General features: G+C 40.9%; 1 protein-coding gene across 3 annotated transcripts in view; it reads left to right on the forward strand.

Moving 5' to 3' along the window:
- The window catches only part of garnl3 (GTPase activating Rap/RanGAP domain like 3), a 77,764-nt gene that overhangs the window by 45,052 nt on the left and 7,963 nt on the right, over positions 1 to 24,749 (forward strand). For 2 of the 3 annotated variants that reach the window (XM_073478139.1, XM_073478140.1), the window contains exons 5-27: positions 1,071 to 1,189; positions 2,406 to 2,470; positions 3,557 to 3,620; positions 3,792 to 3,818; positions 5,075 to 5,150; positions 5,684 to 5,782; positions 5,874 to 5,977; positions 8,780 to 8,888; positions 9,039 to 9,084; positions 9,312 to 9,418; positions 9,506 to 9,621; positions 10,040 to 10,162; positions 14,111 to 14,185; positions 14,478 to 14,592; positions 14,733 to 14,759; positions 14,895 to 14,999; positions 15,773 to 15,889; positions 17,435 to 17,601; positions 18,172 to 18,330; positions 18,644 to 18,710; positions 19,019 to 19,126; positions 21,562 to 21,680; positions 22,230 to 22,365. In XM_073478139.1, the coding sequence (XP_073334240.1) occupies positions 1,071 to 1,189; positions 2,406 to 2,470; positions 3,557 to 3,620; positions 3,792 to 3,818; positions 5,075 to 5,150; positions 5,684 to 5,782; positions 5,874 to 5,977; positions 8,780 to 8,888; positions 9,039 to 9,084; positions 9,312 to 9,418; positions 9,506 to 9,621; positions 10,040 to 10,162; positions 14,111 to 14,185; positions 14,478 to 14,592; positions 14,733 to 14,759; positions 14,895 to 14,999; positions 15,773 to 15,889; positions 17,435 to 17,601; positions 18,172 to 18,330; positions 18,644 to 18,710; positions 19,019 to 19,126; positions 21,562 to 21,680; positions 22,230 to 22,365 (2,250 nt within the window). The remainder of the gene's footprint in view (positions 1 to 1,070; positions 1,190 to 2,405; positions 2,471 to 3,556; positions 3,621 to 3,791; positions 3,819 to 5,074; positions 5,151 to 5,683; positions 5,783 to 5,873; positions 5,978 to 8,779; positions 8,889 to 9,038; positions 9,085 to 9,311; positions 9,419 to 9,505; positions 9,622 to 10,039; positions 10,163 to 14,110; positions 14,186 to 14,477; positions 14,593 to 14,732; positions 14,760 to 14,894; positions 15,000 to 15,772; positions 15,890 to 17,434; positions 17,602 to 18,171; positions 18,331 to 18,643; positions 18,711 to 19,018; positions 19,127 to 21,561; positions 21,681 to 22,229; positions 22,366 to 24,749) is intronic. The other variant, XM_073478141.1, reaches the window with a different exon arrangement.

Below are 24,749 nucleotides of genomic sequence, written 5' to 3' on the forward strand. Positions count from 1 at the left end.
GTTGTGCAACAAAAGATCATTGTCCAGGTTTCTTTACTGCGACTCGAATCAGGAAGGAATGCCTTCAGCTGAAAGGTTGAGATAAAGGACAGATACGGAGATGGATGCTGATAATTGTGAAGGCAGCAAAAAGTCAGCGAGTGGAAGAAAAGAAGTGTATTTTCTCCTCTAGACAGAGTGGGATCGTGCTATGGTAAGGGCAGTTTAAAAAGAGCCACGTCTCCAGCAGGTTGGCTCGACCTGTTTGGACTGCAGCTGAGCCATCTGTGTCTCACAGCCTGAACAGAGCTGACTGCAACGTACAACACGACACACTATGAACTTCAGGCCAATGATTCTAACATGAGCACTTCCCGTTCGAAGAAGCATCCAAATCAATGACTTGGATTATCAATTTCTTCACTATAAGGTGAAGAATAGTAAAACAGTTTGTTTCCCCCTTGCCTTACATCCCGTGTGAAGATAATCTCTGTTGAATACAACGTGCTTTCTTCTCACACAGAGAAAAGCCGTCTAAACTAACAAGGATGTAATTGCAATAGTCCTGCAAAGTCGTTCTTTACCTGAAGCATAAAAACACAGCTAGTGGAGAATCAAGAAAGCTCAAAAACCAAACCGAGAAGGAAGGGGAAATTGTGAAATAAAGGAAACAATCAAGGAAAAGACAGCATTAGAGGAGGACAAAGAGAGGGACAGCGTCGCAGGCAGAGATCCTGCATCTAATTGGGTTTGGAGGTCTGTTCAGCATTGTTTCTGAGGATGTTACCCTGTCAACCGAAGAGGCAGAGGCATGAATGTGTGACTCTGCTGGTGTCGTCAGGAGATCTTTGTCTGAAAGAGAAAACTGGAGGATGGGGGGTGGATAAGTGAAAGGGAGGCAGAAAGTAATGAAAGAAAGGATCGGAAGGAGGACAAAAAAGGCAGAGAAAGACAGGCCAAGACACCGAGGGGATGAAAGGGATGGTTAAATTGGCAAATATGAGGCAAAAAGCTTTCCACCTCAAGTAAATTAAAATGTTCATTATGATATCCACATAATTGTATCTGTATATTATCTCTGTCTCCCTCAGTCCATCAGAACTATGTGGGTACAGACGCAGAGAAGAATCCCTTCTACCTGTCAGTCGTCCTCTCAGACCAGAACAACCAGCGGGTTCCTCAGTACAGAGCCATCCTCTGGAGGAAGTCGGTGAGTTCACCACCATCACACCATCACACCTCGAGTTTCCACAGTTATCCGGGGATATTGACTGGGGAAAAGCATGCCTCTTCCTGTTTTGGTTCTCTTCCGTAGTTCAACCTTCATTATTCATTAGCAAAATCTAGCCCGGTGGCAGACTGAATCTGAATCAGTATTTACTTCAGAATGATAAGCAAAAAGGTGTTTATTGCCAGTTTAAGTCAAAGTGGCAATACAAAAATGGAAAAATACTGCATTTAAAATTCTACTTAAAGGTTCCCTCTGGTGTTTTTAACCTCTAGTAAAACTACAAAGCAGTTTATTTAATGCCAAGAAACACAGAAGTGCCCTAAAAAAGGAAAGAAAAAAGATGACAGCTAGCTAGTATTTAAAAACCGCTTTGCAACTGTTTTATGAGGAAGAAAGTGCATTCAACACATTTGTAAGACCTCAAGGATACACACAATGAATTTTATGGAGGACATAACTTTTGTTTGTTTACAAGAAAGGTCCACAGAGCACCTTTTAAATAAAGTATTATCAGCTAAAAGTATTGAAAGCCTCAAAAATACCGGCTCCTGCAGATAAATAGCGGCTGTGATGGATTAATATCAGATATTACATGGTGATACTGTTAATTGTGATGCATCATTGTGTACACTTAGTACATAATTGTAGGTAGCACCTTTTCTGGGATCTAAATATGAGAGGACACAAACTGGCATCTTGAGGGCCTTTACGCTAATCTACTTTTGAGTCACGGTTTGTGTTGGTGCGTGAGTGTGTGTGCGTGAGATGCATGTTCGTTGTTGTGTGTTTGTAGTGTGGTGACTCAGCTTCATGACCAAGATAGCTTGGATCTAATTTTGGTCTCCAGCCTCATCTGGAACCTGATTAGGGCGGTGCACCTCCGCTGCCTGATCACATTGATTTATCCTGTTCCTCTGAGACCCTAACTGGTACAGGATGTTGTTGTCGTCGAGCAGAACAACTTTGTTTGTCTTGAACTGCTCTGGTTTAATTCGTTTCTCTGTAATTATTCTAGGACTGATTGAAAAATATGCTGTGTGCTGTGAATTTATTTCAGGTAATACTGAGTTTGCAGGATATTCTTTTAGAAAAGAACAACGGGCTTGACAAAAGTTACTCCTCTAAGAAAAGTCGACTGAAGCCCATTGTGCCAAGAGTTTCTGATCTCTGATCTGTGTCATTTTTCTTCGCTCAGGGCACTCTGAAGATCAGCCTCCCCTACAGCCCGACCAAAACACTATCAGTCAAGTCCATCCTCAGGTGAGAAGCGCAGCCTGGAGCTCTGAGTCGACACAGTTCATTCACTCTTTACAATACATTTTTAAGAATCAATATTGTTGGCTATCCCATGCAGCTGAAGAGAGATGCCAGATGTGACTGACACCAAATAGTTCAATGAGAGGCTCCAATTTCTTATGTCAAGGTACAGGAGGTACAACTCCTTGTATAAAAACAACACTGTTACTTAATGAAACATTACTCTACTTATATGGAGATCTCAAAGAAATTGTATTTTCTTTCAAAGTGTCCAGTACAGAATGATAATATCTTGTTAAAAGCCTGGTCTCTGTTTTGTCCGACCAACAGTCCAACATCATAAAAGACAAAAAAAAGCAGCCAGTCCTCACATTTAAAAAAGCTGACACCGGAGAATGTAGAGCATTTTTTATACTCTAAGAATGTAATCACGTATCAAGATAGTAGCTGATAAAGAATCTGTTTATCTAATTAATTCATTGAATAATAGTTTCTGCCTCAGTCATTGTTTGTCTAGCCTGCTATTGTCATGTCAGTTTCAATCATACTAATTGGCGAAGAGGTGTGGCCAATGTGTAGAATGAATTTTAAGTTTACAGTGGGGGGAAACAGCCAAATTAGTACAAGACGAGGCCAAAATGATCTTAATTTTACTATTTTATCAGTACAATCCATAAAAAAGTGGCCAAATTTCTCAGAAAACTGCCAAATCTGGCAATGCTGCTCTCACAGTTTCTCTGATATTTACACCATAATCTCACATTTATGGGAAAGACTTGTATTTTATCTTCATATTATGTTTCCCGTAGCAGATTTCATCAGTGACAGGTAACAGGATGTAAAAAGATGCATGAAACAGGAGATTATAAATTCCTCAGGCTGAGCAGCGTCACCGCTCAAACTCTGAATGAGAACAAATGGAACAAGTAGGATGAGAAATTCCCCGTATCAAGTCCCCTGCTCATTTTTCTGTGTAACACTTTGGGCTATTTGTCTTCCATCGATCCTAAACACCCCCATTCTCTTTTTTTTTTTTTTTTTCATTTCTACTTCCTCCACTCCTCCTTTACCTCCTCTCCTCACCCCCAGTGCAATGAACATGGACAGGTTTGAGAAAGGCCCCAGGGAGATCCTCAACCCGGAGATTCAGAAGGTGAGTGTAACACCTTAGCATCTGCCAGCTCTTAATGAAATGTAGCCCTCGGTCCATTTCATACCAGGCCTGATCAGCAGCATCTCAACTGTATTATATCCTCAGGCTGTGTCATCTCTACCTGGAGTGCTGGACAGTGTGAATGATAATTGTTATGTCCTCATTCCTCAGGATCTGCTGGTGTTGGAGGAACAGGAGGTATGGGCTGAAACTGCTTTCACGATACAGTTTAGCTTAGATGTTGATTGGTTTTATAGCAAACTAGCATTTGTTTTCGAGGTTGGAGACCACTTCCTTTTAGCCCTTTTGTTCGGTTTCCTTTTCTTTCTTCCCCCTACACACATATCATAACATACCCTTGTGTGTCATTGCTTTATTGATTCTTTATCTGGTTAAAGTCGCTGGCATACTGTTGAAAAAGAATCCCTACTATTGTCTTATTGCCTTGAGTTTAAATATATATCCAACCACAGTAATTTTATGTATATTATTTGCATTATATCATGTTCTTTAATTTCTCTCTCTGTGTATCTTTGTTCGTATTTTTAAGGATAGTTACACTGATAATTCACACTTTCAAAAGCCTTTTGTGTGTCTGTCTTCTCACATTTTACATCATTCTCTATGTACATTTCTTAAGGCCTTCACACACTAGGGACGTGACAAATAATTGACACAAAAATGCAAAAATACTCACCTGCGAATGTGTCGCTCCAAAGCTATTTGCACCAACGGGACGCGCGCTCCAATATGGGAATTTGCAACACAGGTACATTATCACATTTAAATGATACATACTGCCGACAGAGCAGGACTTGCAGGAAAAATGGCTTGCAGAACTCACAGAGGACCCGGGGGGTCTCTGCGCTCACACTGCAGCACTGACCGGCTCGCTGACACGCAGAAAAAGGTCGCTTTCACTGGGTTGACCTGAGCTGTCTATCCCGGGGCTCCGGTTCCGTCCAGTCCGTTAAGATGTATTTATAGATTAAAACACCAAAGTTACAAGCAAACTAACTGATCGAGGTAGCAGTATTTAAAAGTGAAATGGTGTTTTTATCAACGTGGTCTGGTGGATTTGAAGGCAGCACAGATGAGTGTAGCAGCTTCAGTTCATATAGTTCACATATGCAGCAGTAGGAGAGCAGTCGAGATTACTCATCCCGAGTCCCCTTTGTTATATTGTGTTTATAATTTTCAGTCCTGTACAGGATAATGACCAACATAAGTAATCTATAGTTGTGACGTGACGTCCGCTTCACACAAAATGATTGGCTGATGCCTTCATTCTTAATGTGAAAGCTCAGAAAAATGTACAGCGTTCTGAAAAAAAATACTGACGTTTAAATTGTGTGTAAAGGCCTTCACTATAGAGCACTGTATGTCAATGGAAAAAATGTGAAATGTCTGATTTGTAAATGATTTCAAAATTAATTCAACTGTTATTTTTGTAGGGTTCTGTCAACTTTAAATTCGGCGTCCTGTTTGCCAAAGACGGACAGCTCACAGATGACGAGATGTTTAGCAATGGTAAGTCCCTCTATACTCAGTTTTTCCAGTGTCCAAACTTTTTAAAATACCCTTAGTCCCTTTCTCACCAAGAGTTAGATGAGAAGATCGATTTCATTTTCATTTCTACCTCTTCAGTATGGAGGTATAGTGATTGGACAGGTGCTGTTCTATGTATCTTTGTGAAAACTCACTAAAAACTTAAGCGAGAAGAAAAACCTGGAGGCAGCAGTCAATTTAACTTAGCATGAAGACTAGAAACATGGGAAAAAACTAACCCAGCTCTGTATGATGGGAACAGACCTACCAGCGTTTCACAAGCTCAGTAGTTAACATTTAAAATGTTTGTTTACCGAAAAGAAAAAAGTTTTTAGAGATCCTATCAGGCAGATTTATTACTTTTAGACAGAGCCAGACTAGCTGTTTCCTCTTGAAAACCAAAGTGTAGTCCCCAATATGTCAAACCATCCCCGTATCAAAGCAGTATGTACTGCAATAGAAGATATCCCAGAAGTCAAAAGTCCTGTGTTTGTTTGTTTGTTGGTTTGTTTCAGAGACGGGGAGTGAGGGCTTCGATAAGTTTCTCAATCTGCTGGGTGATTCCATTACGCTGCAGGGATGGGCAGGGTACCGCGGAGGGCTAGACACCAAGAGTAAGAGAGCCCACATCTGCTGAATCACACCTCATTAATATAACTCTAAAGAAAAGGCCTTTTAATATGTTCTTTGTCTTTTTACCTGCAGATGACACTACAGGAATTAAGTCCATCTACACAGTGTATCAGGGCCATGAGCTCATGTTCCATGTGTCCACCATGTTACCCTACTCTAAAGAGAACAAACAGCAGGTGGGTGGCTTAATGTGCATTTGTGTATTGTTGTCTTGTTGTAAAGTTTTTATTTTCTCTAAAGGGATGGCAGTCATCACTTTGTCCCAGAATTGACATTCATGATCCCCAGAGGATGAACCGCACTTCCTCTAGCACCACCGGCAGGTCAAAGCTTGCACTTATCCAGTAAAACAGCTTGACTAGATGATCCACCAGATGCATTGGTGCCATCTTTGGCACTCATGGTCACCAGAGGAAGAATCCTATAGCTCTTGGTGACCCCTTGACTTTTCCTCAAGTGCCACCATGAGTTTGACATTTCTGATTTTGAGGGAAAGTCTCAGCAACTATCAGATGGATTGCCTTGAAGTTTAGCTCAGACATTCATGTTCCCCTGAGGATGAATTCTAATAACTTTTGGTAAAAATTTGAATTTGTCCTGCAAAACTAAGGACCTTCTAATCAGCCTTTTTTTATGATTAGTGCTAACTTGAAAATGTGGTAAACCCTAAACTCAGATGGTGAACATGGCAAACATTATACCTGCTTAGTATTAGCATGCTAGTATCGACAACATTTAGCAGGTTAGCATGTTTACTTTTGTATCTAGCTCAAGTGCCACCTCACAGAACTGCTAGCGTGGCTGTTGACTTTAAGTATTGTTTATTAACCATAACAACAACAACAATATTAATAATAATAATAATAATAATAATAATAATAATGTCGACTTAACCAAAAGAAACAGAAACTGAACTGCAGACTTTAGATAAAAATGTCTTTCTCTTTCTCCCTTCAACTTCACCACATACCACCATTTTTGCCCAAAGATGAGACTTCTCTTGCACTTCTGTACACTGTTATTAGAGAAATTGCAGAAAGTTAAATTGTACATCAGTCACAGGTCTTCATCTATCTGTCATTCTGCAGAGAAAAGACCCCACTTAAACAGCGCACTGATTGGAGACCAGTACAATAGCAGCTAACTTGGCAAAATGTGCTCACTTTAGGAAGAAAACTAGAGAAAAGGACATTATTGCTTTACTGTAGCGCTCCATTCTGTAATGCCAATATCAGGGAGTATGATTGAAAGCGCTGGAGATTAGCAGATCTGACACATAATTGGATTTCTTCTTAAGATAAAAAGACAATGTGGTGGTCAATAAAAAGGAACAGTCTGTGCTGGTACTTCATGTCAGAGTATGTCATGGAACATGAAGCCACTTCAGCATAAATGGTGAAGCTGTGGTGTGAGTTTCACCTCACGATTCATAAGTGGTGGACGTAAAAGAAAAGCATCCTGACGCTTGTGCTATGTGTTTATCCTCACTGATAGTGGGGCTAGAAATGATAGAAGAAAAGCCATGCCTTATTAAATTCAAAGGGGTTTATCCTCTTTGGAGAATGAATGTGCAGAGGTAATTTCACAGCAGTTTGTTTCTAAGATAAAGAAAAAGCTTGTGTGCAATTTTGCTCAAATGGCCTGATTGTAGTCATAGAGGAGCGCCTAAGGGTTTCCAGAATAGTCCATCCTATGGGGAGCATGAATGTGCTTCTTACATATAATTGCAAAATGTGTTTTAGATATTGGTATTTCTTGTGTTTATACTGTATACTGTATACTGTAATTGTAGATTATGATTGGATAGAGGCACTAGAAGAGATATCATTTGTTCATTAAAGACTTAAGGATTCATCCTCTGAGGAAATGATAAAAAGAAATACCTACGTGGACAAAATTATGACCTTTGCATGTATATATTTTTACCTCATTTTCTGATGGTTATTGTTATCTAGCACTTATAAAAACCTATGAATTTGTGTGTGCCTGTTGATGATTGACTCATCCTCTGGGGACCATGATTTCCCAAGCAAATTTCATGGGAATGCAGGTTTTATTTGTTTTCTAGAATACGTTTTCATGAACCAGAGTTTGTCAAATTTTGACTTTAGTTTGCTTCAAGCCATGAGACATCGAGGCAGTTAAGATGTCTTTCTCTGGGACAAAATTATATCATAAATGATATGAAATCGTGATTGACAGGGAGAAGACGAGTGGCAGGGAGAGTGAACTAAAAAGCAAAATAGAGGTGACAAAACAAGTGAGTAGGTCAGGAGTTAGTGCAGGAGATGTTCTTGATGTTGCTGCCTCTGAAGTTTTAAGATCAAAGAGAGGAAATTGTCACTGCTTCAGAAAGTGTGCACAGTGTTCATGTTGGTGAGTCACACCCTCGACCTCAAACTGCAGACTCACTCAGTAGCTCATCAACAGAGTGACGCAGACTAATTAACTTTAGAGCTGCTATAGTCAATATTTTTATGTTAACAGTGAATAATATGACTTCATGTATTATGAAATGTGTTGCCTATAATGCTGAACCAGTCAATTGTCCCCTCAGTTCTACGGAGTGATTTAGCATCTTTCAGCGCGTTGTTTTGGTTTTACGGCTCACGACTCACATCAGTCTGAATATTGTACTTTTTAAATTAATGCCAGTTTTGCATTTTTCTCAATAAATAGTTTATAAAGCATTTCATTGTTTGTTAACAGTCAATTAACTATAAACTTACCTATTACTAATGTGTCTTCCGGATGTATACATAGGCGTTTTTTACTTACCTGTTCACTTTAAAAACTTTTTAACTTCATAATACTTCAGTGTTGTGTTTACACTTTGTCTGTTTGCCCCAAAGTGACCTTAAAAAATCAATGAATCCAGATTTAAAGACACGTCCCATCACACATGAATCACAGGCTGCTCATATTAAATTTCCAGTTTTTCCTCATCTTGTGTCTCTTTGGTCTTTCCTCACTGGCAGGTGGAGAGAAAGAGGCACATTGGAAACGACATTGTTACCATAGTATTCCAGGAAGGGGATGACGCATCGTCGTCCTTCAAACCGTCTATGATCCGATCACACTTCACCCGTATCCTTAACGTGGATGACGACTGTCACAGAAATGAAGTGGTAATCAGGACGAGGAGCTTTGGCTGTTGAACAGCCCTGCAGCACTTAAATGATACGGATTGTGATTATTTCTCCTGTATAATCAGTGTTTCCTTTACTCACCTTCCAGATATTTTTGCATTAGTTAGGTATAATAGCCAGAATGACAGTTACAGGTGAGTGTCTTGACTAAAGCTGTGGTTCATGTTGTTCCAATCCAGCCTTTGACTTTCCCAACCTAAAAAACGTACTTGAATTCTGGCTGCTAACACATCCTGATTGATTTTTGTAGTGTCTATAAATGTGCCCCTTAAGATGCAATATGTAGGAATTGGCCACCTGCTGAAGTCATGCAGAAGTCAGAAGTGTAAGAGTGATGTCATATATCTGCTCTTTGTCACAGGTTGAAGATATTCTCAGAGGAGAGCGTTCCACTGTTTGGACCCCCTCTCCCGTCTCCGCCTGTATTTACTGATCACCAAGAATTCAGGGACTTTTTATTAGTCAAATGTAAGCAAAAAAGAAACATGGACAATAAAGTTGCATTATCATTATTTTCCATTTTTTTCTAATCTGATCTCGCTTCATGTCCTGCAGTAATCAATGGAGAGAAAGCCACACTGGAGACGCCAACGTTTGCCCAGAAGCGTCAGCGGACCCTCGACATGTTGATCCGCTCGCTCTACCAAGACCTCATGCCTGACCTGCACAAGGTACAGCTGACCACCAGTCTACAGTTGTGCTAGAGTCCTATCCTTGTACATTCTTTGGCTGTCCAAGTTGTCTCGTCCTTGTCACTTCAGTCACTGTAGCCAATGCTGCTCTGCTGTTTCCACTGCAGCCCTCAGTCTGCCTCTGCATACTGCACCACACCGACTGGATACTACTGCGATGCTGACTTTCTCAGCAGGGCTCTCTCTCCTCACATCACTTTTGTTCTTATTTCTCTTGTTTCCCACCCCCCACCCCCACCCCCTCCTTTCACTGTTGCTCCTAACACGACTTAGTTTTCACTGCTGCTGTTCTCACCCCCTGCCAGGGTCAGTTTCTAAGACCCCCTTCTGCTTTCTTTTTCCCTCTGTGTGTGTGTGTGTGTGTGTATGTGTGTGTGTGTTGGTGTTCCACGTTTAGGTTCCTTTTTCTCCCCAGAACATGTTAAACCGGCGGTCCTTCAGCGACGTGTTGCCCGAGTCTCCAAAGTCGGCACGCAAGAAAGAAGAGGCGCGACAGGCTGAATTTGTCAGAATAGGGCAGGTGAGGATGTAATAAACACACACACAAACACAGTGCTAACAGCCAAATAGGAGCTCTGCACATAAACACTTGGAAACCAGGACACACACCCAGACAAAGAGACCTGTGATACCACGACGCACACACCCATCCAAACACAGATGTTAATTACTGGTGTCAATGAGTATAATATCAGCACCGTCATCATCTACTCACCTCCATGATGACGGAAAGTCAGGTGAAGTTTCGTGGTCCACAAAACATTTCTGGAGCTTCACAGCAGAACAGCCTTCCAGCATTCTCCTAAACAGCTGAAGTAGATGGAGACTAATGAAAAGAAAGAGCTCGTCCAGCATAATCCCTGTCTCTGGAGGCCCCAAGATCCCAAATTGATTTGTAAAGACGTCATTTACACATTCGATGCGCGGTCAAGCTCGCGCACCCACTTTAGACAGGGTGGGTGCTAACGCTTATAGCTTAGCAGCTACAGTGAACATTTCCGCTTTAAAAATTGTCTGAATAACGTCTCTTTAATTGTGGCTTCTGGGGACTTTTAATGAACTAAAAGTCCTAACTATATTTTCATTTTGGGGTGAACTTATCCTTTAAAGTAAAAGGTCACATTGGACTGATTTCAAATAGTAGAAAAGATTAACTGAGGCTCATACACAGTTTTATCAGTCTCGGATAGTAAAATAAAGGAGGAATCTTCTAAACGTGTTTTTTTAGTCTTTTTAGTCCAAAAGTTTTTAGACTTCTTTCAGAATTTCCTAGTTTTCTTACTGTCTCTCCAAAGCAGGACGATAAGGAAACACTGGGGTAAGACGGAGAGATGTTTTGCTAAAACCTCTGTAACTCCAGAAAATACCCACTTGCTTTGTCTAACTTAAACTGCTTAAGACTCATAATAGCTTCAGTTGAACTTCTTAGTATATATATGTGCAGAACAAGAACAGGGGATTTTGTCCCACATCACTTACACTGGAATCTCTTTGTGGTTGGTATGAACAGAAGGAATGATTACAGCAAGAAAACACTGTTTCAGTTTTCACTAACAAATATATTGAACTGGGAATTGTGTTTTTCATAAAAATAGTATGACAAAAAGTAAAAAAATATGTAAACCTTTGGCTGAGTCTGCTGTCTTTATAGGACAATATTAACAATTTATCAAAATATAGATTAAAGGATTTTTTAAGCCACAAAAAAAGCAGCAGGCATTAACTTCCTCAGCCCTGAGAAGTGTCTGCAAGTATTCATTTCAGACTTCATCAGCTCATTGTGGAGAACACTTAAGCTTTTGAGCTTAATCCACAATGTGATTTCCTGTCCAAGCCGAGAAACATTATTGTGAGCCTCACAGACTCTTCTCTACCAGCACCAGTGCATTTTTCAATTTTTGACACAATGATGAGCCAAATAAAGAAACTGCAGTAGGAGGAACTACATGTGTCTTTTAAAACTGGCTTGTATCATTAATGAGGAAGTTGTGACTCTTTGTGCCACAATGAGGTCCTTTAAGAGCTGTGCGTCCTGACAGACAGTTGAGTGAGGTGGACACTTGTTTCCAGGAGGGTAAGGGTGGAACGATGATATAAGAGTAGGTGTCTGAGCCGGCTGAGTCCAGTAGTCATTATCCGGCTGATGTAATGGTCATTACACCTCTGTTCTGGGTGCTGATGTAACTATAATTACACAGGAACAAAGCCTGAAAACACAGAGAAGAAAAGGGTGTTAAGAAGTGTTTCAGGTTTCAGGTTGGCGTCAGGTTGTTTGTGAGCTTCTTCGGACAAATGTGCGGCTTGCTGTGATGTGATATCCTGCACATGATCATGTTTTATTACCTGAGCTAAATATCTCTGATTGTGTCTCAAAGCCCCGGGAGAAATGTGTCTGTGAATAAAATCTTGCAGGCCAGACAAATATTAAACAGCTGCAATGAATCAGAAATTGTTCTTCACTCTCACAAACCAGGTTTTCAACTGAGAAATCTAAATGTTCCTTTTTATTAATAACCCTCAGAGAGTCATCCATGCCTTCATCATCACTCCTCTTGGGTTGTTGAAACTTATTTGACTCATATTGTAATTCTTCCTCTCTTGTTTCCTTTTTCTTTATCATCTCTATTTTCGTACCCTTGTTCTTTCTCGTGTTACTCTTTGTGTTCTCTGCCTTGTTTGTCTCGTTTCTGTCGCTCCTCTGCTCATAAACACAAAGCCGAGGCATCGATGCGTTGTGCTGTAAAGCGTGAAAACAAAGGAAGGTAGATGCGTCGAGGCGTTGATTATCCAGTTTTGTAGAGACCAGGCGTTTGTCCTCAACTTAACTGACTCTCTGTATGTTCACTCATTGTGTGACACAAATTATACACAATCACGGATGCCTGATAGGACAGAATATGTATTTCTCATGGATATTGGAGTACACACTGAACGGACAAGCCGTTGTGCTGTTGCTTGATATTGATTTAATTTTCTCCAGATTGCCTGCTTATGCAGATATGTAAATGAAAACGCCCGACTGTGCAGCTTGGATCGGAAATATTTTATCTGATCAGATGGTTGCTGCTTGAGCATTCCTGTTTCTATTTGAAATTTGAAGCAATTACACCTTTTATCCGATGTATTATGACACTTTTTTTTTATGTTACCAGTGCTTGTGTAGATTCTCTTCACCTCCGTAAGTTGTCCTCACAGTTCACAGCAGCTATATAAGCCAAGAAACAACGGGAAGGTGGTTAGATATTAGTGACGTAATACAGAGTGCTTAATTCGTCAAGCTGAGACCAGCGCTGTCCTTCTTGTAACACATTAGTGCGTGATTCATATGCAGTACGCACTTCTTTATCCCATGCTTGGGCTGCGTCTCTTCCAGAAGTGTTCATATCAAGTACATTTTGAACATGCCATCAAGAACAGTATTTTCATTTTGTGCCACTTTATAAGTCTACTCTACTTCATTATCTGACAGCTATAGTTACTTTCCTTATAGATCTTACTTTCTAAAAGACATATGAGAAACACAAAAGATGCATTGCATTTTTAAAGACTATACAGCACCATTCATTCCCAATATTTTTAGCCTGTGGCCCAATCAAAGAAAAGCTGTGTCTACAGATGTGTATGAGTTGTTGGCAGTTTCACCAAAGAGTTATTTCCCCTCACCTTAAATAACTGTTCAACACCCAAATCGGGGCCAAAAGGGCCACAAATTATCCTGCGTTTTATTTAAAAAATCAACGATTAAAGAAAAGTTTGTTAAATAAATACATATTTGTGTAGCAGAAATTAGTTGTTTCCTTCTCTCCTGCCACATTTATAATCTCACAAACCCACAAATGTATCATGTGACCCTTTGGAGGGGGACCAAACCCTCGGTAGGGCAAACACCAGACTAAAATAGAATCAATCACAATGTTTATTTACAGCAACCTCCACGTAGAAAACCTATGCTTCATGCACGAGCTTACATACAATCTAATTGTCTTTTTCATGACATTATTTCAAAATGTGTGAATATTTACTTAATCCAAAATGCATGTCTGATGCTTTCATACCATACCTTGGGCCAAAGACTGAAGAAGATAACCCAAAACTAGCAGTTAGTCCGAGATGCCGTTGTTGTGTAGATATCAAAGACGCTGGCAAAGCGACAGACTAAACATAATAAACACAGCAGAAGCTTCAGAGAGGTCGGACCACCGTGTTTTATTATATATCTTTAAAAGTTACAGTTGAAGCTGAAAATGACAATAGAAATAATAAAGTTTGCAAATTTCACATATCTGAAATGTTAACCAGCCGCCAGTTGGATCGGATTTTTCTTGTACTGGAGTATTTATACACTGTTTCGTTGGTGCTTTTACTTAAATAAATGATCAGAGTATATTTCTGCATCCAGCACTGCTAGCCACAGAACTGACAGATGTCTCTGTTGTGTGCTGTATCTTTGATGCCATTTCATCTTTAGGCTCTGAAGCTGAAGACCATTGTGAGAGGAGACGCCCCGACTAGCCTTGTTACCACGGGCCTGTGCAGAAAAGAGGTTAGAGCATGTCTTTGAGACGTTTTCACTGCACAACATTGTCATCTTAACAAGCCATTTAAAGTTGTACTGAATCCAGAAGTTTTCATTTCTTTAAAGCATGTGAAATATTTCCAAAAAAACAATTCACTTTTTTTCATTGAGTCATGTAGAGCCTGATATCGTTTTTTTTTTCACATAAACACATAACATAAACAGAGATTTCAATTCTCGGCACGCACAGAACCTTTTGCAGCGCATTAACTGTGTCCCTACATGTGTCTGTATGTCTGTATGTGCGTGCATGCTGCAGCCATGGGAATCCCAGTCGTTCTGCAGCACATTCCCCTACGAGATCGTGTGTGCTGACTCCTGGGGTCAGTCTCTGCTGGCTGCCACAGACACAGCGGGAGTCATGCTGCTGGATGGTGAGGTCACTCCTAATCGATATCTCCCTATGTCCTCTAAAATAAAGCCACCCATCCATATCCGTTCAATACTGCGCTCAGCAGAATGCAGAGGCCGACAGCTAAACATGATGGTGATAATGATGTTGTGTACGTTTCAGGCCCTGATCCAGCTTTGCCCAACGCTGGTGAGTGGCACGCAGTCTGATCCGTCTTGCTCAAAGGATTTTTATTTTTTTAACAAATATTTCAACCTCACCATAGAAGACATATTTTTCAGATCGTACCCGCCTTTTTATTGTGTTGTTTGCGTTGTGTTTCAGAGACGCAGGTTCTGCCTCCAGTGCAGGTGTTTGACAAAACCATGGTGGTGAAGCAGATGCACGTTCTCGAGCCTCAGGACCTGCTTATCACCCGGGCTGACAAAGGTAGGCTAAGACCAGAAGAAGAAGACGGAAAATAACGCTCATCCCCTCCTCATGCAGTCCTTTTTTTGCAGCACCAGAACAGTATTAACAGCACATCTTCCTTCTCATTATTCCCTTTTCGTCTCTCTTATTTCACCTCTGTCATCTTCCTCTGTGCTGTTTGAGTACATACTTACCCTTTCCACACCCATTGGCCCGGTGAACACATTGATCGCTCGCTGTGATCTAAGGAAGCTGACCTATAGAGAACCAATCCCTGTCGAGCTTGTGTGTGTGTGTGTGTGTGTGTGTGTGTGTCTGTGTGTCTGTGTGTGTGTGTGTGTCTGTTTATCCTGCAGGACTGGATAGGCTGTGAGAGTGAAGTGGGCTCTAGCTGACAGATATGCAGACAGACACAGATAAAACGAAGCACAAATAGTATACACAAGAAGTCTCTGTGTGCCAACAAACAGCTGTAGGGTTCGTCTCATGTTTGCTTCAACCAGATGAGCATGTAATTAATTACCCTGCAGATGATTAGCTAACCCTAATATTGACAAACAGGGTTGACTGGGTTTTGATAGTGATTATGCAATGGCAGCGCAAACATTTGTCACGACTGTGTGTGGGCTTTGATAAAGCCTCGGAGAGAGCACGAGCCTTAAGAAGCCTTCTAGTAATCCTCCCGCAGTAAGACACCATTGTCTGGCCGTGGGAGGATGCTAAAACGGAGATGGCAAATTAAAAGTAACCTTCATGCACAAAACAGAAGTGGCTTTTGTTTTTGTTTCCAGGGAAGGACGCTCGGCTCTATGTGTTCAGACTCAGCACGCTCAAGAGAGGCCTGGAGGAGAAGCAGCTCGTCAGGGGCAAGTGTGACAGCCGGGAGAACAAACTGGAGAAAACTAAAGGTACAACACAAGGAGTCCACAAATTAACCCCCACAACAAGCAAGAAAGAAATGCTTTGATCAGCTCGATTTCTATTTCTATCTGTCCATACGTACATTCAAACAGGTTTTGCTTGCTGTAACCGCTCCTCCTCTTCACCCTGGCCACATACTTGCCAACCCTCCCATTTTCATTGCCCTCTCCCTGTTTCCTTCTGGGGCCACAATTCCCCTGTTTTTTTCCCCCCTCTTTACTTATCACAACCCCTGGCACTGCACAGGTTGAGTCTACTGTACTGTCACGCCTCATCCTTGTCAGTGAGTAAGAGAGGGATGGAGAAATGTCGAAGAGAAATGAATATTCGAGCAAATTTCAGACCACCTGCAAAGAAGAATTCACATTTCTAACGGAAAGTTTTAAAGAAATGAGGCATGCATACGGGCAAAAAAAAACAGATGAATAAATAAAACGTTTCATTATAATTATACGAAAGATTCACGTAAGTTTACGCCAAAGTTTTCTGTGGTTTTCTGAAGTAAAAATTGTAATTATTTTAATATAAAAATCATGTTGCACTGTGGTTAATATTTAGTTATTATCATTCTTTAAAATCAAGCTGGAAACAAAAGGGGACTCTATGTAACAATTTGTAGCAATTTATGTGCATTAATCACTTTTTTATTGGCCATGTGTGAGCGGATTGTAACATGATGTGAAAAACAAGACCTTCCCCCGTCTCTCTGTGGACTATTTGTTTAACAAACAGTAGAGCAACAGTAGCAAACGATAGCTTAGAAATGGAGTCCGCTGACATAAACTAACAACAGGCTTCCCAGCGCAACACAGACGAGCCCAAGAGCCCCTTTAATTTCAGGAAAAACCTCTGGAACGTATCTTTGCTAAAGCTGTGGATCCATTGGAAGCTTGCTCAGAAAGGATATCACACTGATCAGTATGGACAGAGAAACTTTTCATCCAACAAGCATACAGCAAGCAAAAGCTGATTAAATATTCATATGGCTTTACAAGTGATTGTTGTGGCGCTTCAGAAGGAGGTTGTAACACACACACACACACACACACACACACACACACACACACACACACACACACACACACACACAGGTTTACACTACCAGCTTCCCTCTCAGAAAACAGCTGATAGAGAGAATTAGATTCTAGTCAAAACATGTTTTGATAATGTCCACCAAACCATCCATATTTCAGAGCAGAAAGATGAATATGTTATGTAAGACAAATCAAAAGCAGTCGCCTGGTAGACATGTTTAATAGTGTAGTGCATATGACGCTTGACAAGATTAAATGTTACTTCTCTTTTTCAGCCTAAAGCAGCATATTGTGACCTTTACGAGCGCCCTTTTTGCAGCGCAAACACATAACATTTGACCTGCAGCTGGTGTCATGCCAGCTGTCTGTGATGGATGCATTGATCTGTGGGATGATGCCAGGGAACAACACCTACAGCACAACACATGTCCAATGTACTCTCTATCTCTGCCCCACCATCACCACCACCACCCCTCCTCCTCTTCCTCTTTGTCCCAGGCTGTCATTTGTACTCCATCAACACCCACCACGGCTCAGAGCTGAGGATAGTAGCAGCCATCAGGAACAAACTCCTCCTCATCACCAGGAAACATCCACGTTTCGAAGGCTTCAGCGCCATCGCCTCGGGGGCAGACTCACCGGTGGAGGAGTTTCAGTACATACGGGTACGACAGACTCCACATGAGCTAATAAAACATTAATAAATGGACGGAAAAGTGAATTTATGAATGAATAGTATAATATATTTTTCACACATTTTGTAAATTTGCTTTCTCATAAAAAGATATTAGAAATATTTCTCCCCACATATTTATTAGTCTTAAAGCTGCAAATAGAGAGTTGCAGGGTAGGAAGGGGGAGATGTGAGGCAAAGATACTGCATGAGGTGACAGAGACAGGTGCATGCAGGTGCTAATAACAACAGGTATTTGGCCCGCTTACAGTCAACAGCTTCAGCTCACACAATGCTCACGGAGGCGTTTAAGGTTGTTTTAATTCCCTCAATTTGAGTCAAAAAATGCACGACGTCAACAACAAATGTGAACTCAAAGACAGGATACACAAGCTAAGCTATTATGGTAATTCACAATCTTAATAAAATATTTTTTTATTTACATAACTTGAGCTGCGAATGTCCTGTCTACATTATTTAATGAACTTATGAGTCTATTAAAGTAATTCAACTAGTCTGTATGTCAGAGCACTGAGGTCATCATGTACCATCCACCCACTAGGAGATCTGTCTTTGTGACCCACCGGTGGTGATGGCACTGGTGGACGGGCCCACGGGGGAAAATGACAATATGATCTGTGTGGCCTACAAACACCAGTTTGACCTGATCAATGAGAGCACCGGAGATGCCTACCGGCTACATCATGTAGACGCCAACAGGGTGAGGAACACGTGCACGCACAGATGGACACACATGAGAACCCTGGTGGTTTTCCTTCTTTCTTTCTTTCTTTTCTTTTTATTAGCTTTTCATGTGTTGTTCGCCGAAGTTGAGCAGAACTGAGATCCTTTGAAAGAGTAACCAAAATAAGGAAGCAACTGTAGTAGACTTCTATTTTTTTATATTGACTGGATGGTTACCCAGTGCCTTGAGGGTATGTGACATGACGTTATCTGTTAAAAACACGTTCTCATATGTGACCTTTGGCTCTTGTTGAGGTGATTCCCCTAAAGTGACTCGTCTGTGCCTGCAGGTAAATTTTGTAGCAGCCATTGATGTGTATGAAGACGGGGAGGCGGGTCTGCTGCTGTGTTACAACTGTGAGTCTCCTTTAAACTCAGATGTTATTTGATGCAGGTATCTGTGTCTGCTGTCAAAGCCTTTATGTTCCTTCTCTGCTACTACAACTTTCTGGAATAAAAGTGATAGCACAGACTGCTTCAGAATATTAAGAGTCAGGAGATGAATTATGAAAATGCGGCTTTTACTTAATCTTTGTCTGCTTATGTAACTCTGGATGATAGGACAAATAGCTCTCGTTACAATAAAATGCTGTTCTCAGTCAAAAGCAGCAAAAAAGAGAAAGTAAATATCTTATTTTGAAAGTTGAACCTGTTTCCTCTTCCAGATATTTGTTACTATAAGAAAGTTTGTCCGTTTAACGGCTCCACACCGATGATCCAGTCCAACACCTCCGACTTCCACTTCAGCTGGAACCAGATGCCCAATGCCATTGGTAGGTAACCACAGCAACAACGCTCTGGGCCCCGCCCTGCCCATGCTGCTGGCCCGGCCGGAGCTTGCCGTCGCCATGGAAACACCATGTGTGGCCACAAGCATCCAATTGGCCTGTGTGATTATTTGTGTGTGTTTGTGTTTGTGTGTGATGTTTTTATTAATGCAGGAGGCGATGAAAAGCAAACACAATTGGGACTAAAGCTGTAACCCTGACCCTGTTGATAACAACATGCTGCTGCTGTCGGTTGCTGTGCATCCTTTAATGTGCCCTCCTTTCCGCACACACACACACACACACACACACACACACACACACACACACACACACACACACACACACACACACACACTCGAACCGGCAAAAACAAAATGTGCTGAGTAATAAAACAAATGTACTGAAGCATATTGAAGAGCCTGTGTTTCAAAGCAACTGTTAAGCTGCTCCAATCAATACTTTTATATTAACAATGAACCTGCTTTGATGTTCTATACCTTGGCCAATTACCTGCAAACATGACTTTAGTAAGACATGATTATTTGTCAAGAAAATAAACTAGAAAACGGTTACAGCCCTCGTTACAAGACTTTATTGAAATTATGAAAGATATTTATGTAATGGAGAAATTGACCTTTTCTTTAAAGCTAAAAGCAAGCAGATTCATATTGGGTGAAATGGATATGCTGCTTTATTGCCATTGAATCCTGCTTTTTTATTGTATAACTTTTAGGGTGTCATCTTAAGAAAATCGATGAATGCGATGGTTTTTGTGTTGTCTTTATTCTGGTCTCCTCAGCCATGGACGCAGGAAATTGGGGTGCTTAGAGGGCTGCAGCACCCCTTATAATGATGCACTATAAAAAACATCAATTGATGAGAAATAAAGTGTTATTCACGGAGGTGAAAGCGAGGGAGAGAGAGCGAGAGCACTAATGTTACTCTTGTATGAACTACACTACAGACTGGAGTCTCTGTTAACAAGGGCAAACAGAAAGTGTGTTATGTACACTGCATTATATAAACAATAAGACTGATAAGACTGTTAACCCCTGGCATTAACATGAGTCTTTGGTGATCCGATCACAAGTGGACAGGTCTCCATCCGTTGATACGACATGACATGTGTCTCCGGGTGACCGCTTGTGATCAGATCTCACCTCCCTGTTCTGTCTGCAAATAAACACGTTAATCGGCAAGATAAAACGAAGACGGTGTTTTTCGCTCAAGGAAAAAAATATAACTTATGTATAACATTTGCCGAATTTACAAGAAGGCCCAAATAATTAAGAATTTTTCATGGACAGCATTTTGTCTACAAAACTCCAAAACTGACAAAATGTTGCTATTTTATAAGGAATCTGGAAGATTTCTGTCCCTCTTCATCTCCTTCCTGTTGTTCACTGTTGTTCACTGTTGTTGTTGTTGTTGTTGTTGTTGTTGTTGTTGTTGTTGTTGTTGTTGTTGTTGTTGTTGTTGTTGTTGTTGTTGTTGTTGTTGTTGTTGTTGTTGTTGTTGTTGTTGTTGTTGTTGTTGCTGCTGCTGCTGCTGCTTTGACCTATAATATGTTGATGCTCGCATTACAGTTTGTTTACATATTTGCAAAAATATATGAAAGCGTAAGGATGAGAAAGGTCTATGATTTAAAGATGGAATTGTTTTCGAAATGCTCTCAATAAAAACTATTAATGGGGGAAAAAAATGAACCTAATAAACATATGATTTTGTTTTTATGGCCCTTAACTGGTTTACTCTGCAACAGGCAGCTGATTAACCCACCTTTCACCACCTGCCTAGCACAAACAGCAGAAAGACACAGTTAGCAGCTAGCTGTTGAACATAGTGGAGCATTTAGCAGCAAAGGAGGCACACGAGTTAGTAGAGACCAAACTCTCCACATCTGTGGTGAGCAACTGTTTGATAACATGTTCTCTACATTGGTATTATAAGGTGACAATGAGTCAGTGTTGTTTTGAAAGCTTGTTGCGCTGCCCCCAAAGTGGCCATAAAAATTAGTCAAAGCAGATTTAAGTTTTGAAATGTGACAAATGTAACAAAAAATTGGACAGAATTATCACTCGGTACTTTCGCTCGACCTTTCTTTGACCTGTCTAGCCTGTCCTCCATGCTGTGCTGCAGTTCACTCTCACCTTGTTGTACATTTCACATCAAACAGAGGTGAGAGGAAGCGTCTAGAGCGGCAAGGAGAGATGCTCAGCCCGATTCTCATTTCTCTGCATATTTAAGCAGCTAATGATGGCATTTCAAAATGCCATTCTGGGTGAAAGTCTTCGTCTCGTATGGTGGTGGTTGGGCATTGAGCACATTTTAAAACGTTTTGATCTCTTGCTAGCAAGACAAACTTGGTGACATTTTCATGGGCGGTTGTTGTTTCCTTTGTGTCCCCTGTTGATCTTTGGCTCATGTTATCTTTGCAGTTTGTGCGTTTCCTTACATCCTGGCCTTCACAACGGACTCCATTGAGATCAGACTGGTGGTCAATGGGAACCTTGTGTACACAGCCGTGGTCCCAGAGCTACAGTTGGCCGCTTCACGGGTCAGTATGATCGACGGCTAACACAGTATCATCTACATCCCCTGTTTTTATCAATATTGGACACTACAATTTTATAAACAATTTACTTTATTTCTATTTTGCATCCATAATTAGGTAAGGTAAAGGTAAACTCAGGTAGTCAGTAGAAATGCATTTTGTGTGCGCCTACAACACACTTGGTTTCACTACAGCAAGAGCCCTTTTAGCTTGTGAGTGTGTGCAGGGCCCATTCTGCGTTATAGAAGTAGCTGTCTCAGCTCTCTCATTTCAATCAATCTTTATTACCCTGGTGGGAAATATGGCTGGCAATCTGCATGGCTACAGAGCAATACTACACTCATGTTCTCATAGATAACTTCAAACAGACCACAGTGTACCTGGAAAAAAAAGAAATGATTCTCCACCTCATTCCATCTCTTTGTTTTCTGTTTTCCTTCCATGTTTCATCCATCCTCTTCATCACTTTTTCCTCTTAATATTTCCTGGCGTCGTTACACGTTAACCGTGTCTCTGTATTGATCGCATTTCCTCTATATGTCCCACCGACAGTCGGACATCTATTTTGTTTCATCGGCTCCGGTGAGCTCAGCCTCCAACTGCAGTTCGAGGGACACCAGTTCCCAGAGTTCCCCGCAGACGCCCACCGGCTACGAGATGCCCGTGTTCCCCTCGCCGCTCGGTGATGGTAAGCCCCGCACAGTGAAAGCACCACAGGATGTTGATATAAGTGCTTCGTTATGAAAGGTTTTCAAATGTCAATGTTGCCTGCAGACCTGTTTGACTTTGGATGCTGCTGTGTTCGCCCAGAGCTCCAAGAACCATTTACATAAACGTGCAGAACGATTCATTGAAGCCGCAGCCTCCAGAGTTCTTTCTGTCTCACAATAATGTGAGATTTAATTGCATTAATCTCTCCCATCAATATTACCTCATCCTTTCTCACATAATTTAGTCTTATGACAATTATGAGAATTGTTTGGGCTACTCAAAGGATACAGATGTTCAGAAAGTCACCTTTCCAAAGCGTCTTTTCTTTCTGCTTTAACTAATATACTGATACTAATACTAACACTTAAGCCAATCACCTTCAAATCATGTTTTAAACATTACATGATAGCTGAAAAGACATCTGATTAATCTCCAGCCAGGCAGCCATTTGCTCCGATTTATTTGGGTACAATATGAAAAATGATCTTGTAGCCACTTTTAAAGCCAAAAACCCTGGTTCTGAATCTCTGGGGTTTTGAAGTATTAAATAAATAAGCATATGTATTTAACTTTAATAAGTATGTATATTTTATACGTATTTATAATTAAGTATTTCTATATAACATTAAATATTTATCACTGAAAAAGCAGAAATTAAAGCTGGAGTTTAGTGAAAAAAAACATTGTGGATTAATAAAACGTAAGAAATTCATGACAGTGAAGAATTCATTGGTTTATCATCACTGTCACTACTTTCCTGCTGGTGTGTTCAAGATCCCTCTGAGTTTATGGCTGGCGAGCATAGCTTTGGCGAGTAATGTCATCAGAATATCTTAACATAGAGGTCAATCGAGCCAGAACGTGGTAAAAAGGTTAATGTTAAATTTGTTCTGCACATTCAAAGAATAAAGTTGGTGTTGTTCTACTCAGCCTCAGTCTCATTGGTTCGTACTAAAGACACAAATCTTAAAGACATAGTTTAATTTATAAAGTGGTTCAGTAATTTGTAAACAACAGATTTTAGCAAACAGGAATAAATAGAGCATTTCTTGGGGACTATTTTCACTGGCGGATGAATATATATTTGTGTTTTAGTGAACATTTATCGCAGCAGAGAGATGTACATGTGGACTTGATAAAAAACAACAAAGTTGGCTCATTACTGTGTTTTTATTAGTTTTAGGAAATAAGTGGAGCTTTATGGCAAAGTATATTCACTCATTTATTGTTGATTATAGAATAAAGGACTGTTGTTGGACAACCAACTCTCAGATTTTGGAGCCTCCTTGAACACACCAAGTTTCAAAAAATTCCTCCAAATAGAGCCTATAAGTGCAGACGTGATGATTACGTCACGGTTTAAGCTGGAGGCAAAATAAAGGAAAAACTGAAGGGAAACACAAATCACCACAGAGTAGTAGGCGACACAACAGACCGAAAGTGTCTGCTGTGTTTTGTTGGGTGCCAGAATCGAAGGAGTGATGGCTCCAAATAGAGATTTAGCCACTCCAGTCATATTGGTTAACTTACTTTTTCAAGTAACACTTCTCCGCCCCGGAGAGTGAGTGTCGGTACATTTTCAGATGATAACATGACACTGAGAATTTCTACTGTGATCTACTCTGCGTCTCTTGCCAACAGATCGCCACACAGCAGTTAAATTAATTTGGGGCTCGGACATTCAAAAGCATCGTTAAAATTCTTACAAATCACAAAAAAGAGGAACAGACTAATCACCCACAGACCACCCGCCACCACCATTGAAGGGACACAATAAGTGTCCTCAGAGGCAGAGAATGCTTTCAAGGATGATCGAGGATCAATACGAGCCCCTCCCTCCCAACCTCCAGCCCACTTTCACTCCCTCCACCATCTTTCATTGAGTATTTGACCATTCAGAGCCAGCTGACCTCTTCCAGATTGATACAGCTGTCCGCAAAATGGGACAAATTTGTGATCCACAGCTGTTGTTAATGTTATACAGGTTTGTCATTCAGCGTGAGCGACACACTGATGGATCAATGTCAGCTTCTTTCTTTCATTAGACTTTCTAGCTGCTAAAAGGGACACAAAGTCCTCCTCAGATGAATCCATGTAATTGTGAAGGACAAGGGTTGAGAAAAACAATTATTCAAATGTCCTTGTTGTGTGCGGCATCAAGGCAGACTTTCTCTGTTTTCCTGAGGGGAGCGGGTATTTACAGGTCCCATTAAGGCTAACAGGGAGGAAGGTTTGGCTGTCACCGCTGCAATTAGCCGAGGTCGGGCTTTATGCTTTTAGGCTGGTTCGGGTAATCATTTCTCTCTGAGGGATTCTCATTTTCTTTCCTGTTTTAGCTGGTTATGCATATGATTCTGCACC

This window comes from Pagrus major, chromosome 12 (assembly GCF_040436345.1).
Source record: "Pagrus major chromosome 12, Pma_NU_1.0".
NCBI classification, from domain to species: Eukaryota; Metazoa; Chordata; class Actinopteri; order Spariformes; family Sparidae; genus Pagrus; species Pagrus major.